Here is an 18055-nt window from a genome sequence, read left to right as displayed (position 1 = left end):
CACCCACTCTCCTCCTATGCTCCAGGCATTTATCATCCATGAGGTCAGCGACCCTCCCCTATAATCTCAGCAGGCCCAGTGGACAGAAGAGCATTCAGTATGCCACAGGCCCTTAAAAGTTGTTTATTAAGAGAATGCTAAACCAACGCAAAGTTTTCTTACTTTGTAATTCTCTTCACACAGCACTAAGAACAGCATGTTAGGCAAATAATAGTGAATAAATATTTCCCACATTTACTGTTTTAGCAATACTGTTGACTTCTTCTGGACATGTCACAGGTAAGGAAAAAATAAGACTAATCTCTTAAATGAGTGGCAACATGATGATATTTGCCATCCCAAGACTGGGAAATGCAATCTATACTTCATTTTAAAGCCATAATATCGGGACTTCCCTGGTGGCACAGTGGCTAAAAATCTGCCTGCCAACGCAGGGGACACAGGTTCGAGCGCTGGTCCAGGAAGATCCCACATGCCGCAGAGCAACTAAGCCCGTGCGCCACAACTACTGAGCCTGCACTCTAGAGCCCGTGAGCCACAACTACTGCAGTTCGTGCACCTAGAGCCCATGCTTCGCAACAAAAGAAGCCACCACAGTGAGAAGCCCGTGCACCACGACGAAGAGTAGCCCCCGCTCACCGCAACGAGAGGACGCCCGCGCGCAGCAACGAAGACCCAATGCAGCCAAAATAAATAAATAAAAAATAAATTAATTAATAAAAAAGAGTGAACATTATTCAAAACAGCAAACTCTTTAAAAAATAAATAAATAAAATAAAGCCATAATATCTTGTTACCTAAACAGATAACTAAGCTTTTCTACTGGTAAAATCTATGGAGTCACTGTCAAACCAAGTAACTCCCGTGAAACCTTCACAATATTCACAAGATCGGCCTGCCTTGCACAAGTGTTAAGAAATGAACAGTAATCACTTAGTTGGGGATATTCTAAATTTGTTTACTCTGTTAATAGGGTTCTCTTTTGGTCAATAGAGATCGCATTGTTGTGTAAACAAATGGATCTGGAGGTTTTGACTAAAGAAATGTTTTAAAAGTGTTTTTCCCTTTTGTTTATGTTGTCACTGCTTGAATGATACTGAGAGATACAGAGATAGCCCCTAGGAAATCTCTACCCAGGCCTCCTCCACTAAAACCCAGTATTTATGGTGGGAATGAGAAATGCTGTGTGCCATGCGGTGAAATAAAGTCCTATGTTAATCAGAAAACTTTAGAAAATCATGATAAAACCTGACCTGTTGTAAGGCAGTGGGGCAAAAGAAAAACAAATGCCTTTCACTATTCCTTCCATTAAATAAATTCATTTAGGAAGTCTTTTTTGTTGTTGTTGAAAACTCGGAATACTGTATGACCGCTAAACACAAAAGTAATCAGACAAACTCATGTCAATATCAATATGCTTAAAATTTTGGAGGCACATGTTTTAACCAAAATAGAAATTATTTTTTAAATAAAAGAAGTTAGCATTACAATAACCCCTTTCTATTATGCTCACAGACAGTATTTGGCTTAGTCATTAAAAAACAGATTGCAGGAGAAAGATTGCCAGCTTGAATCCCAGCTCTGCAACTGACAAGTTGTAAGACCTTGACCAAATTACTCCACTTCTCTCTACCTCAGTTTATTCATCTTTAAAAAGCACATAATAATAATAACACATCTCTCATATTACATCATTGTGAATATTTTAAAAAATCAAGTAGAGCATGGAACAATGTCAAGGACAATAGCACACACACACAATAAATGCCAACTATTATTATTATATACACAGTAGGTTCTGGAGATTTGTCTAATGCCCTGAGGAACTATTTCAAATGTATTTTATATGTTGAGCTAAATCACTTCCAAAACACATCTGAATGAATAATCATGAGTTTCTTATCTACCCAAAAGCAAAGGCAAAACGATCAAAAGTGTGAAAATCACTAACCATTGAGCCAGTGGTGCTCCGAAATATCAGTTCTGATGTAATGGTGGTCGTGAGTAGGCCCAAGGGACCGCGTGAATGCAGTATCCTTGCCAAGGAAATCAGAAGCTGTTCCAGAGTAGAGGTACTCATCTGCAAGGGAGAAACGAATACACAGGACTTCTAAGAGTTTACCAGCAGACACTACTGACAATAGACTAATTTCACAGCATGAAACCAATGATGTTTATTGCTTAACTTCAGAATATATTGCTTCATAAATTTCCCCTTCAGATTTTGAAAAATCTGCTTAGTTGAAGAAAAGATAACTCAGTGAACTTTGGTAAGCCGAGGCTAACTACTTGAATATAAAAAGGCCAATGTCTTCCGAATTAATAATTGCACATGCATTTAGCTTCTGTTATGAATAAGCTCCTCTTCTTTCCCTTCTCCCCACAAATAATTCAAGGACATATCATAATTAGGAGTCTCTCTTTGTAATAACACAAAAAATATTTAGAAAGTAAACGCCATAATGAGGAATGAATTGTGTAATTAGTATTTACTTAACCGACACAACCTCAGTGACCACAACTTTTCTTTGCCTAACCTCTGCTGAAAGGGAGCTTTCAGCACTGAAGTCATACTTTGTAATTATAACATGTTGCATTCCTTGTAGCTAATCATGTCTCTAATAGTTCTGATAAACAGGCATTTCTGAAAAAGGAAAGATGTTGCCATTACTGCATACCAAACTTCTCTGTCCTGTTATTTATGTAAAGTGAATATCCATGTTTACCAGAGACAGAAGGAGAGAGAGAGAAGAGAAGAAAAGAGGAGAAAGGGGGTGAGAGAGGTAGAAAGAGGTGGAGAAGGGGAAGGAGGGTGGAAAGAAATGAGGAAGAAGGGAAAGGAGAGGAGTGGAAGATGAGGGAGAGGAGAGGAAGAAAGGATAGAAGGGAGAGGAGTGGGAGGAGGGGGGAGAAAAGCATGGGGGTTGGAAAAGAGGGGAATGGTGGTCCATGTTCCCTAATGCTGGTTAGCATGTAGTGGGAGAGCAGGGTGAGGCAGGAAGAATACGGTCCCTACAGTTGCATGCATTACCCCTTTGAGAGCTAAGCCTCTGTTTCAAGAAATCTTTATATTCAACTACTTGGGGTTACACTTAATAGACTAAAATTTTAAAAATAGCTAATCTCTACAGAGCATTTAGATCTTTTAAATGCCTAAATAGAAGAACAACTACAGACACTGTTTTATCACTATAATTCAATTTTCCTCAGAAACATATCTTGAAAATTCTGCCTTTGCATAAGTGATTCAGATACTTTCAAAATCCTCCAATTACATCCACTGAAATAAGACTTTTCCTGAACTATTTGAGACAACCAACCTAAATACTCATGACAATAGTCGACTTCCAAAAGGGGGAAAAACACACACATACATATAAAAGAGAGAAATCCAGTTATGTAAAGTAAATGTAGACATGGTACTGATTCCATCTCTTAAATACATATGGTGGAAGGCAGTATTTCATTGTGGGGCAAGTTTTAAAAAGTAGAAGAATAACAATAACAACATCAATAAAGACATTATGAAAAAAGTTTGGTAAGAGTAAAGGAAACACACCATCAATTTGAAACATAAAATTACAAATATTCAAACATTTTGCCAGAAAAAATGGTGTATTTCAACATAAAAGTTGGATCTGTATATCCAGGCTTTAAAACTGTCTTTTTTGTATTTAAATTACTCAGGGGTTCCTACGAGGGGTCACCAACACCTACAATCTATTGTTTTTTATTAAGGTTGTGTCAACCCCACTTGACAGATCAGAATCACAAATCATCAATCTCATTTTCTGAGGATAATGACTGAACATTAGTCACATAATTTTCAAAAAACACACACACTTTCACTTCAAAGGAAGAGCACTAGTTCTCACTAAGTGAAAATTAAAAGGTCATGGTGCGTCACTCTGATAGTCTATTCAAACATCTGATGGACAAGTTAAATAAAAAGAGACTGAAGTCATGAACGAAACCAAGACAAAAGGAGTCCTTATAATGGTTGAAATTCAGAGGTCGTGCCGACATTCCTCAGAAAAGACTTCAGACCACACAGTACTGCCTTCTTTAAACAGGACGGTCCTCCCGTAAGAGAATTTTAGATGTATACAAAGCAAGAGAAAACTGAATGTGCTAGCAAAAATTTCACATTGCCATTAATATAATCAGGTTATGGTGAAACTGGGGTGAGAGGTGTTATACCATTCTTTTATCTGTATTCTATAGTTTGATTTGTTTTATTAATTTATCCACTTACGTCTTACTATTAATCCCCCCACTCAAATCTTCAACATATTTTGTAACATATTATGTTCAAGGAATTGCTAAATTTAACTGCCACAGTGAACCAAATGGGGCATAGCTAAATATAAGAAAATCTGGGACAGCTACATGTAGAAATATAGCACAATTGCGTGTGTGTCATTTGTATTAAAAAGAATTCAACCTGACGTTCATTTAAAATATAACTGTGCTGACGTTAAGGATTACTGGAGCCTCACTTTATGGATAAGGAGCTACGTATAGAGAGACATGACACTGAAAAACTACAACCAAACAGCCAGTAGACGATTAATCCGAAATAATCTTTAACTCATTAAGAAAATGTGGTTGAATCTACACACACCTTTTTAGAAAAACACCTAAAAGCTAGAACTATGCATCACTGATCTTACCTGTCATTACTGAAGCAAAAGGCTGCTGAGGATCAAAAGGACATTTCAGTCTGCCAGACTCCAAATGATGTGCGTCTAGTTTGAACATAACTTCCTGTTATGAGAAATTTTAACACAAGTGAGATTTTTTTTTTAAATATTCAAATCAGCAAGAACGTAGGAGATAAGAACGAAATTCTAACTCATTAATTCAACAAAAACTGAGCATATAGCATGCACATCATGCTGTGCTTCTTAACTCTTCCACAAATATTGTTTCTGGCAAGACTCAATTCCCATGTTTTGGTCTCCATTTGCCCAAAGTAGTGATGATAATAATGAATGAATTTTTCAGCCGGAAGTAGCAATATCCTTATCGATTCATTTAGCCTGGACCACTATCATAATCGAAATCACCATCAAGCACTCCTATTTCGTAAGCCTAATAACTAATTTACTGAGCCAAGTTCCTCCTCTAAGGAATAAATTTACTATAATAATTATACTTTCATAACTATTATGGTCTACCTACCTAAGCATCTACAACTATACCAAATTACTTAAGCTTCGTGATATTTTGTAATTTTAGTGACTTAAAAGCATTGTAAGGCAGGCAGTTCATTTTCAGAGCTGTTGATACATGTGGGCAAAAAAAATCCTGTTGTAGTATTTTCACTATTACGAAAACACTATGCACATTAAAGCCACATAGTTATTTTGGCTGAAACATCTATTTTTATAATAGTGGCCACAGACAGAATGGCATTGGCAGACTTTTAACATTCAGGGTAAAAAAACATCTTAAGTTGAACTTTCCAAGAAAAATATGAATGTATAATGAATATGGCCCCATGAGCTTGAGTGTTTCATAGCAATAACACTACCATCCAGCAAAAGACTGATGACTCAGGCTGCAAATGCACTAGTTAGAGAGATTCAGCATTTCAGATATTCTCTCTAGATGGCATAGCTACAAAGTTATATCAGAGCACACATGCAATTAAAAGGGATCATTCAGTGCTACTTATCTAGAAAGCAAGTAAAGAAGCAAAAGGGATAGAGGAAATTGGATTATTTGGATTATTATTATTGTATGATGTGTCATTTCAGATCTTTTTCTAATTAACAGGATCAACAGTAATTACCGCCTTATTAAAAAATAGTAATACCAATTTAAATAGCATGATTAACATTTGCCATTTTATAGTTTTAAGTAAATGCACTTTAATACTAACAGTAATGGTACTTAACAGTTAATACATACTAACCATGGGCCAGGAACTTCATGTACATTGTCTCATTGAATCTTCACCACTAACCTAAAGATGTAGCTACTTTAATTCCAGCTTTACAAGAGGAATATTGAGAATAAAAGGGGGTAAGTATCTTGTTCAGCATCACATAGTGAATAAGAGGCAAAGCAGTAGCTTGAACTCAGGGCTGTCTCCAAAGTTCATGTTCTTAACTAATCTAGTCTCAGGATTTCAAACTCATGGATTTAAAAATGTGTTGAAATTAATTTATAGACTCACCATGACCATGTAACATGATCAAGCCCAAGTATGTTTAGTTAGAACAGTTCAGCTAATGACAAGTTGTGATAGTGGCGCCTAGGCATGAAAAAAGTCCAGTGAGAGCACATTTAGGGCATGTTTCCCAACCGTGGATGGGGCTAGAGATATGTCAGGAAAAAACACCTACAGATCACAGCTCTTAAGAATGTTTAAATATTAAGGGCACATTATTCTCCACAGGTCAAACAGAACTGTTGACTCTAAAGCCTATAATGGGACGTTGTAAAGGGAAAAAGTAAACTGAATCCTGGTGTGCCAGAAGATTATAGTGAAAAGCTAAAAAAGAAAAACCAAGAAAACATCTGGGAGAATGTCATAGTTGATGCAAAGTCCTAGATAAACCCTTATAATTGTACAGACTTCTGTTGTCAAAACGCAGCATTTCATTAAATTCTCAAGATAAGCCCATAGAATTGGTATTTGCGGAGGCTAAGGACAAGGTCTCCCTTATAATCTCCTGGAGAAAGGAGACAGCAGGAAAGCAAGTTTCCTTGAGCCAGAGTCAAGGATACCAACAGGAAAATGATGTAAAAAAATAATGGCTGATTAAATGGACTTCCTGAGATAAACTGAATGACATGACACTTTAACTTTTGAGACAACTTCAATTTTATAAGATTTTTCCCATTAAATTCCTTAAGCCTAATTAATCATGCAAAAAAGTACCTGTCTAAACTGCACACAGAGAAATACTGTTGAAGTAAAGACATAAGAAGATAAGAATAGGAAATGTTTAACTATCACATTAGGAAAAATTATGTTATTATATTAATATTATTAATACTACTAACGTTTAAATATGAGATTTGCAGCAGAAGGGAGATTCCAGAGGAAAGAACATACTTCCAATCTAATTATTAAACAACTATCAGGCACCCCCAGTATTGCAGAGTAGATACACAGGTAGATAGATAAATAGATAGATAGATAGATAGAGACTGCAGACATTATTTCGAAATAAAGTTTATATGCATACTTTTGAAATACTTGCCTCTGCCTTTCTGTGTTCTTGTTGCCTAATACGGCTCCAAATTAAGTGACCGGAATAGAGCAAGGGCTATACCAAAGCCTATGCACAATCATTTTCTCATTTTATTCTTAAAATAACTCTGAGTTACTATTATTATTATCATCATTTTGCTGAATAAACAGAAGCTTAGAAAGTTTATGCAGAAGACCGTGGAGCCATGGTAAATGATCCGGGCCATAATTCAAACTCTGGCTCCCCACGTTTAGCTCTTAGTTGTTGTCAACAGCCCTGACTTCTATCCTGAAATCCGGATCCAACTGCCCACTTGGTATGACCTACGGAACATTTCTCAAACGCAGAATGTACAAAACTAACTCACCATTTTCCCCACAAATCTGTTACTCTTCTCATCTCAATAAATAACACCCCTCTCCAACTCACTGCCAAAGATAGAAATCTGGGATTCATTTTAGCTGTTTCCTCTTTCTTCCCGTTGCCCCAGGCACACAACAGTGGTCCCCAGGAAGAGGGCTTCACACACTGCTCTCCTCCATCCCTGTTATCTGTTGCTCTTCCCTCTTCCCAGCCACCTGAGAAGCAATCTTACCTAATTGAAGACGGAAGTGCCTTCCCTCTGAATGGACAGTGAATCCTGGGACTAATAATTCGTTTTAGAAGAGAACGATCTTCAAGCAGGGCTGCCATACAATTACCTGTACTCCTGACTAGTGGAAAACTCACAAGGCTCAATATTCCTGTTCACTCATAATTCTCTTATTCACAGAACTTGTAAATTTGACGGCCCTGGGGCTTTTTGACAGTCTCAAGCTAAGTAATTAGCTCCTTCTAAACTCCCTTTCAGCACTTGTGACTTTTAGGAGTTAATGAACACTATTTGCATCCCTCAGCAGGTTGTGAGTTTGGCCTTTAGCCCCAGGCCTCAAAACACATCCAAGATGTGGGGCTATCTCATGTAATTGCAGCCTATGCTATAAGCCACTGTTATATATTACCCTTCATCAAAGCTAGGCAAGAGAACATTACACCAGCAACAAAGTATGATGGATTCAAGTTGCCAAGTCTCCTAGTGGTTCAGAGATTTAACTATCAGGGTTGCTTTACTTTCAAACCATTGAGTCTGGGCTGGTTAGACAAGTTGGTTAGAGAGAAAAATTTATCCAGCACAGTTGTGGGTTTGAGCTCTGCTTGAATCAGTTAAATCAGTGTAAAGAAACCTGTACCATGAGCCCAGACTTTCCTTTCAAACACGCAGCCAATTACCCTGCAAATATGTGTGGTTATTCACAAGAAGTATATACATAAACATAAGGATGACAGTATAACCCATCAGCCCACACAAAGGAATGATTTAGAGTACATATTCTGAAGCTCAGTTGGGCATGCTTGCTCTAGAGATAACTACTTTGGTTCAATTCCTTGCTAGACCATTTATTAGTTGGGTGACTTAGGCATGTTATTTCATTCTGCTGAGACTCAGTTTTTACTAACTTGCAAACTGGAAGTTATTAAGGTACCAACTTCATAACAGTGTTGTGAAATTCCAAAAACAATCCATGTAAAGTGCCTGGCACAGTCCATGACACAAAGAAAGCACTCTAACGTGTTAGTTGTTGATTAAATTACTGTAATCTGCATGTTTCTCATTTATTGAAATGCTCATTGATTGCTGGAATACATTACTCCTAATTAATACATCCCACATTTCCACTATGTCACTTTGGTCTGGCAGAAATAATAAGTCCAGTGTGATAACAACTATCCGTACAATTTTAAGAAAAATCATCAAAATTATCTGTATTTAGTGTCCACTATTGTAAACATAAGTAACAGGTCAAATGTGTTGGATGGGAAAAATTAAATTATTTATAAGATATCATTCCGTTGCAAGGTCTTATGGGAAATGAATTTTTACCAACAGCAACATACTAAATAGATTTAGTTATAAAGGAAACTCAAGAGAAAATAAAGCTGTACATAGAGCCTAGAAAACAAGCACTTTCAACATTGGATACCATTTAATTTAATCATATCACTAAAAAGCTTTTAATAGAAGAAATTTTTATTAGGTGGATAAAGTGTACAATCAAAATGGCAATCCATAAAGTGGTTGGGAATATAAGTTCTTATTCGGTTCATACAGATTACAATTCAATCTTTATATTCAAATCTAACTATTTTATGTCATAGGCATTAAGTAACAAGTTATTATAATAAATTGTTTTTGTGCTATTTCATTATATTACCTCCTTGTAGATTCCAAGATCAATATATCCACATATTGGATGAAATGCTCCCGTTCCACACACATAAACATGAGTTTTGTTATAGGGTTGAAGTACCCGGATGAAATTTGCACATTCTGTCTATTGGGCATAAAAAAATAAAAGCATTAGCATACAATTCAGGTATTTGAAAGATTTTCATACCACCTGTTTCCCAAGTAGATTATCAAAAATAAGAAGTAAAATAGAAAAGACTGATGAGAAATGTTTAACACCTGACTTAGCAAAGGAGGCAAAACAAATTAGAAACTATGGCTTTAATGAGTGACTGAAGCTTTTTGAAGGTTTAAGGTTTTGAACTAATCACAGTGCTAGAATGCACATCTCTATAGTGGGACACAATGGGGCCTAGAGAATGAACATCATGTGAATGAGGTCTCCATACTTTCTTTCAAGGATTTCCTACAGAACCAAACCCATCATGCTCTGATGTTCCCACATTGTCTATCCCATACAGAACCTACTGTGTGCAACTTCAACTGTCTCAGCTACGCTAAACAAAACACTCAACACAGATGTGTCTTCCTATATATTATCCCGTTCTTATTTTCCAGAATGGCCTACTACTTTATTTCCATTTATTTTCAATGTTACAGAGCCTTTAAGACTTAGCTTAATTCTTGCTTATTTCAAGAATCTCTTCTGTTTTTTCCATAAATATTTTTTTACACCAAGTCAAAATTTTAAGAGACATATTTCTGCCTCTTTTGCAAATGCTTAGGCCTAAAAATGTTTCTTTCCAATGTATATCTTTATAACTTAATTATTTTCTATCCCCCAATTACTTGTAAATAGTGACTCAGTTTTTCAGAGTAGTCTTTCTTGTTATTATATATTATTTTCAATTCATCTCCTGTAAGTCATCCCTTATCTTTACATAATTATTGGCAACAATTTGTTAACCATGGCTTCATGATTCCTGGCCCAAAGACTCCTGAGAAAACACTGGGCAGTAGTCTACTTTTATTCTAGATCAACTCTACCCAGGAGGTGGGCAAGTGTTTACTAAGGAGGTTGGAAATCTATGAAACGACTGAGATTCAGAGAAAAAGTCCATTTTCTCTCTGCCTGAGTGGCCACGGGTCCTTCACCTGTCAGGTCACTGTTGTTCTTAGGGTTGTTAGGAGGAGAATATTAAAAAATAAAAATAAAAAGGATAATGACCTAACTGGTAGGATGATTTTTTAAATTAAGTAAAATTTTTAAAAGGCAGACAACAACTTAGCTGATAGGATTATGATTGTTATGTGGATTAAATTAAAGAATATAACATTTAACAATTGTTTATCACTTACCCTGATTTTGATCTATACAAAATAATCAATATCCCAGTGGCTGTTCTGATTTTAGAATGAATAGCTATGTCTCCATATCTGTGGTACAGAGTTCCTAGTACCTAGTTCTTCCTTTGTCCAGCTAGCCTGGCAATCTTATGTCTCAAGAATTTGTAGATCCCAGTGAATCAAATCTGCACATTCTACTACAGAAAAATGTTATAAAGAACTAACTTATTGAGTTTTCTGCTCTCTGCTTCCTTATAAACAAAGCAGTTGCTTAAGACTATATGAAAGGACAGTTCCAATCCCTCAGTTAACCACGCAAGGGAAGGATGTTTCTTTATCAGGTAGGAAGAGTCGGCACTTTCTAACAGCAGAAGGGCCACTGCATATGGTTACACAGGTTGTATGCTGTGAAAAAATAAAAGTCATATCTGAGGAAGTGCAAATCACACTGCAGACATCTTTGTTACCTTGAATATTTTCATATGTTTAGTATATGTTCTCATATAATTATTATACGTAGCCTCCTAAGAAAGGAAAATTTTATATTCATTAAGACAATTTTCTGTCAGATAATCTTGCTTAACAAAATCATATGTGTTTTCCACCCTCCCATCAAGGTGTTTGATGAAGAGAATTTATTTTCTATTGACACAAAGGCACCATAGAGAACTAGCTTCATGTTCTTTTACATCATGCTAGACAATCGCAAATGAAAACCTAATTCAGAGAGTAAATATGCCCTACTAATAGTTTTGAACAAATGACACAGTAATATGAAATAAGCCAAGGCAAAAAAAGAGGAAAAATATATGCAATCAGCAGATAAATTGTAATGATGGCTTCACTGCTAGGGTAAGAGATTTTAATATTCTCTAGCTTTCATTTTGCTCGCTCATGCTCACTGAAGGGACTTTTATTTATTGGTCTTTTCCCCATGAAGAGATTTATGCAGGGTGAAATCTACACATGGAACAGTACACAGGGAGGGCAAGAGTAGAGTTATATGCCTGGAGTAAGGTGGGATTCACTCACTGCCAGTGATTTCACCATTTTTTCAAAAGCTCAGTGTTACCAAAGAATCATAGAATTTAGAGAGTAATTGTTATGGAGTGAATATCTGTGTCCTCCCAAAATTCACGGGTTGAAACCCTAAACCTCCCAGGGTGATGGTATTAGGAGGTAATTAGCTTTAGAAGAGGTTTGGAGAGTGAGAGCCTCATGATAGGATTAGTGCCTTTTTAAGAAGAGACCAGGGCACGTGCTCTCACTCTCTCTGCCCTGTGCAGATATCACAGGAAGATAGCCACCTGCAAGCCAAGAAGAGAATTTTCACCAGAAACCAAGTCGGCCTGCACTTTCACCTTGGATTTCCCAGCCTCCAGAACTGTGAGAAATAAATATCTGTTGTTTAAGCAGCCTAGTTTATGGTATTTTGTTATGGTAGTCCAAGCCGAGTAACACAGTAATTTTACAAGATTCTGAAATCAATATTTGTATAAAGAAATAAAACAACTGCCTTTCCAGATTATAAATTATAAAGTCAGAAAGACTAGGGACTGTGAGAGACACAGCACTGTTTAAAAAGGCAAATAAGGCCCAGAGTGAAGTTTTACACACATAGGAGATATAATTTGAGTGATGATAAAGAAAAAGCTCTGAATCACACCTAAAACATTTCCCATCCTTTAACATCCCTGGGAGTTACTTTATTAAAATGCAGCCAGCCCTGGAAAGTAACCTATTATGCTAGTTTTTACTTTGGTGAGATGTCACCAAGGATTTATTTCTGAAATTCCTCTCTTCTCTCAGATTGGGCTGCCATGGAATAGCACCATGTATCCCGAGTTATCTGACACAGTTTACAAAAAAAGTCAGTTCTGCTCAAAGTTTTCTGTGGTGAAGTTGATGGAGGGCAGTTCTCTGGGAAGCCTGGAGGCAATGACAGGGCAGTGAGGGGACGAAACCGGGGACAGAGATTCTAAAACAGACGGTCTCATTTTAAATTTTGCCTGGGGTGGACATTTCAGCCAAACACTGGAAGCAAAGCAAAAGCCTTTACAATGATTTCTCTTTTAATTTATAAAGGTTCCAAGATTTGCTTCAACAGCATGAGCAATAATTAACTTGATTTAATTCACTTAGTGACCGGCATGGCTATTAATGGTGGTGTAATTCTGTGAGGCATAAAGAAAGATAAATTCGAGAAGCAGCTGTTTTAACTTTCCCTGAAAGCTGGCTAATTTATCAGCTATTGCCCACAATGGCAAGGGTTGGGGCATGACACCAAACAATTCAATTCAGCCAGTAACGTACTCAACCTGGGAAAAGAACTGAATTTCTCCTTCCTTCCCCACGCTTCCTAGCTACTCTCCTTCCCACCTCCCCAACTCTCCACTGGAAGAAAGAGAGACAGACAGAACTAAAAACAAGTATCAACTTTCTAATTCTCTCAAGTAAGATTATTTGTTTCAATTTTTACCTCTCGTACACATCCTTATATATATATAAATAGATATACAATTAAATAAATAAAACAAATATGAAACAATTAATACTTAGAGAAAAGACAAGTAAATATTAGTTTATATATTAACACTTAGAATTTTTGTTTCCCCCTAATACCTAGAAAAATATTAGCAAAACAGAACTACTTGTAATTCTCTAACCTTACATATAGTCCAGTTAAATCCAACACAGCTTTATATGTATTTCTGACTTATAACTGACTTATAATCACTAATTTTAATTTATTTAGGTTATATATGAAAAGACACTTATGATTAAGAATGTGGTTTGTTTCTGTGTTTAGCATATTTTGCAGAATATTGTGATCCTCAAATATTTTGTGATCATTCGCCACATGCCAATCATTGTGCTACATCTTACGTTTGTCTAGCAGACTTCTGACAGAGTTCAGTTTGCAAAGATATCTGTTTAGGTCTTACAATGTTGAAAATATTTTAATAAGTTGTCAATGCTTCAAAACAAGTATATGAAAATCCAAATATCCCATTCCTCTCTTAAAAATGAAACATCTAACAGAGGAGGATTTCCACAGAGCAAAACCAGTTGTGGTAGAAGGGCAAAGAAAAACACTTTAAAGGAAAAAAATTGAGAGATATGCCTATAAAAATCTATATATCAAGTAGGATAACTAGGAAAGAATAATTTTTACGTGAGTGGATCAGAAAGTAATAATATACGAATATAAATCCTAATTTTACAACTATATAAATATTTAGCATTTATAGTAATGAAAGAACGTCAAGCTAAAACAACAAAAATAATTTTCTTTTTATTGGCAAAAATTAAATATATTTATTTATTTCATTCATTAATGTATTAGTATTAAACATTAACTATATGTTGTATCCAACATTAGCAAGGGTATGGGGAAATATAGCCTCTTAAGAGCATGCGCTGCTGGATAAAGCATAAGAAGCATAAACTTTCTGGAGGGCCATTTTACAATGTATATAAAAGATTTTATATCCTTTGACCAGTAATTGTACTCAATAACCTAAGATGTTCACAATATTTATATATAAGGCTTTTCATGTGCAGCATCATTCACAATAGTAAAAACTGGATATCTACCAAAACTCTAACAATAGGGGATTGATGAAATAATATATAAAGGAATGCAGTGCAGCTATTAAAAGTAGTGTTATAAAAAAGGAATTTAATGACATGGGAAAATGCTCATGGCAGTCTGCGAAGTGAAAAAAAAAATGTTTTAAGGGACTATGTATACAATGATTTCATTCTGAAAAATAGTAAATAGATAAGATAGAAGAATAAACATCAAAATGTCACCAGCTATCTCTGGGTAATGTTCATGGGGGAAGAACTATTTACAGATGAACTCTATATAATTTGCAAACTTTCTACAATGAACACTTTGTTTTACTTTAGATGTTCTTAAAAAAAAAAAAAAAAGAATTTAATCAGAAAACTTTAGAGATGGAAGACCCTTTAACCCTATGTAATGTCTCCATTGACAAGGTTGTGCGCCCCTACAGTTAAGCCTGCCCACACCCCATGCATTCTTTTGCCTGGACTGAGCAGTTTACCGCACTCTTTTATAGCAGGACCAGACATTTCTTTAGTGACTTTCTTTTGAATAATATTCGAAGCAGACACAAAATGCAACCAAATAGCTTCCTGTCACCTCTTCCCTTCCTTGGATTAAACTGGGGACTGTGCTCAAGAAAGTGGAACAGCTCTCTTTTGTTTCCTCTCCTTCTACTCCCTCCCCACGCCAATTAGCTTACTTTCATTATGGTAAATAATTCACTATTTTTCAGTTATATAGTACCTTTGTGTAAAGGGACACTCTTTCCAAACACGTGTTAATTCTAAACACACTCTTGGGAAGTAGGTAAAAATTACTGGAGAGAAGGAAGGAGAGAGGGTAATGCCAAAGGCAATAAAAGATGTTAATAAAACCACACACTTGCCTCAGTTTTCTGTTGGCCAAAATCTATGTAATGCTGTAAAATGAGGATCTGCATTATGGTTATCGTGAAGAGAGAAATGATTTGAGGGATACAGTTTGCAGACCTTACACATAGAACTCAGACCTTGATGTGTAGATTATAGTGTATTATAAGAGTATATAGATCGTGGGGCAAGCCTTCTGGATTCAATTCCTGGCTTCAGTATTTACTAGGTATGTAATATTGGGCAAGTCATTTAATCGTTCTGTTCTCAGTCTTCTCATCTGGAAAATGAGGAATAAAAATAAAATCTAACATACCGTATTGTTGTAAGGATTAAACGAGATTATAGGTATAAAGTTTTGAAAGCAGTTCCTGGAATATGGTAAGTGCTATAAAAATGTTAGCTATTCTTAGTAACTCTAAAATACAGTATTATTTTAAAGGGGCAAATTGAAAAGAAGGAAACAAAGACTTGCATTATACCTACATAATTCAACAGCAAACTTTACAGACTTCAGTAAAAAGAGAGAAACTTCCTAAATCTCTAATCCTAGGTTAACAGTGTACTTAAAGTACACAGTGTACTTTAAAGTGTACTTAAAGTTAGAGGTGACTACAAGCTCTCAAATACAATTGAATTGGAAGAATAGGTTCCATATACTGGGTCTTATGTACTCTCTAGGATACCACCTTCAAGAAAGTTTATCACCCTTTGTTTTAGCTTGATAAGAGGGGCAACTGAGTTACTCTATAACTGGAATTAGTGAACATACTGCAATGAGAACACTTTCACAATGAAAACTTCACTGATTGACCTTGAGTGCTTATCCCTCACCTATTCCATGGGAAAACTGACACTACTCTATTGGAGTAAATTTAAAACACCCTTTTCCTACTTGCCTCCTTATCATACACTCAATACCGATGAAACACAAAAGTGTGCACACTGTTTATGACATGCTTCTGTTATGCAACAAAGTAATTTTGAAAAATCACAACCAAAGCATCTTTCTTTCCCATGAGTTCAAAAAAGTACTGTTGCTTTTGCAGACTGGGGCACCTGCTCACAGGGCATCTGACATTGAACAGGGTGGAGAGATTAGGGACATGACAGGAAGAATATATTCTACATTAGTTTATACTCTTTCATTTCTAACAAAATAAATGTAAAAACTTTTTCCTGTTGCATTTGAAGCACACACTCTCTGATATATTTCTGCTAACATAAATGTGCCCCAAAAGTCACATTTAACACTAACTGAATACAGAATGAGGCATAAGCAAAAGTTTCTTTCTTTTACTTCGTTTTGATTATTTTGTTTTGCAGGACCGGCATCGTTCAGTATCCTCGGGGGATTGGTTCCAGGACCTTGACATATATCAAAATCTGAGGATGCTCAAGTCCCTTATATAAAATGGCAAACACACAGCCTCCCATATATACTTTATCTCTAGATTACTTATAATACTTAATACAATGTAAATGCTGTGTAAACAATTGTAAATACAATGTAAACACTATGTAAATAGTTGCCAGTAAGCAATAAATTCAAGTTTGCTTTTTGAACTTTCTGGAATTTTTTTCTTGGAATATTTTTGATGCACGGTTGGTTGAATTTATAGACGTAGAACCTGTGGCCAACTGTACAGTGGCTACGTGTAAGTAATCATTTGTGCAATATCTGTATCCCTCATTAGATTAAAAGATCCATGAGAACTTTCATAGACTATTAATGCACATATTTAAGCTCTTAATCAGTATTTGTTGGATAAATGAATGAACAAATGAGTGAATAAAGTCTTCTAAGCTTCCCCTTAAATTCATTAGGCAACATACGTCGTGTTGCTTTACCTTTATCACAATAATAAAGTGAGAATTGTTAAATCTTATTATGCTTTCATATAACACATACTATTTGCTGTTATTAAATATGAGGGCACTGCTCAGTTTAATACTCCTGGGTTATAGTGGTTAGAGGAAACATTCCAGGATACTGCAAAGGAAGCCTCATGATGTCCATGCTTTTGCCCAAAGTTAGAACTTTTTCATCTTGAGTTACATTCAGGAAGTGATTTCTTTTGCCAAAGAAGAGCAATTCTCCCTATCATTACAGGGCAAGAAGTCAGGGCAGAACACAGAGCATCTGGCCTGAATCAGAACATTCAGATGAGAAGAGGCAGTTAGAGCCACAGCATTGCTGGAGATAAAAAAGGCAACACAATTTGGGGAAGCATGTAAGACAGCTTGGACAGTACAAAAGCAATCCAGACAAGACACCCCAAAGATGATGAGGGCAGTTACACCTGTCAAAGGGTTTTCTCTGGTCCTTAAGGGAGCTTAAACTAGAAGTTTATACTAGGACCCCACTATTTATCCTTTATAAGTTATTTCCTATAGTTACACTTACATAAATTTTGGAGTAAATTATTTCTAGTTCTTATTCCAGAATGTTGTATTATTCATTTTCAACCAATCCTTCTTAATAGCTCTATAATGTTTATTTTGCAAGAATTCTTGTAGATGTTGTAAGTTTAATTTCACCCCAAATTAAATAAAATGTCAAGTGTGTGTTTGTAATGCTAAAACCACTGATGATTTTGTGTACATTCACAAAATACATGCATTAGATGAAAAACACACAACCCTAGAAATACAGTATTTTCTGATGGTTTATTTTTAAATATTTTAAATGTATTTCTGAGATTTTTTTTGTGAAGAAAATACAGTCAGAATTAACACTTTAGAAAGGGTAGTATTTCTAAATTTCTGAGAATAATGTCAATCCTTTTGGCAAGGTAGAAACATTTTATACCATATTAATCTTTACACA

The 18055-nt window shown here is 35.8% G+C and overlaps 1 protein-coding gene across 4 annotated transcripts in view; it reads right to left on the bottom strand.

Moving 5' to 3' along the window:
* SEMA3D (semaphorin 3D) overlaps positions 1–18055 on the bottom strand; it is a 206623-nt gene that overhangs the window by 68778 nt on the left and 119790 nt on the right. For all 4 annotated transcript variants that reach the window (XM_059934032.1, XM_059934031.1, XM_059934034.1 and 1 more), the window contains 3 exons: positions 9461–9580; positions 4674–4767; positions 1952–2080 (listed from right to left, as the gene is read on the bottom strand). In XM_059934032.1, coding sequence (XP_059790015.1) covers positions 1952–2080; positions 4674–4767; positions 9461–9580 — 343 coding nt within the window. The remainder of the gene's footprint in view (positions 1–1951; positions 2081–4673; positions 4768–9460; positions 9581–18055) is intronic.

This window comes from Balaenoptera ricei, chromosome 9 (assembly GCF_028023285.1).
Source record: "Balaenoptera ricei isolate mBalRic1 chromosome 9, mBalRic1.hap2, whole genome shotgun sequence".
In the NCBI taxonomy this organism is placed as follows: Eukaryota; Metazoa; Chordata; class Mammalia; order Artiodactyla; family Balaenopteridae; genus Balaenoptera; species Balaenoptera ricei.
This window is presented reverse-complemented; position numbering and strand designations above follow the sequence as displayed.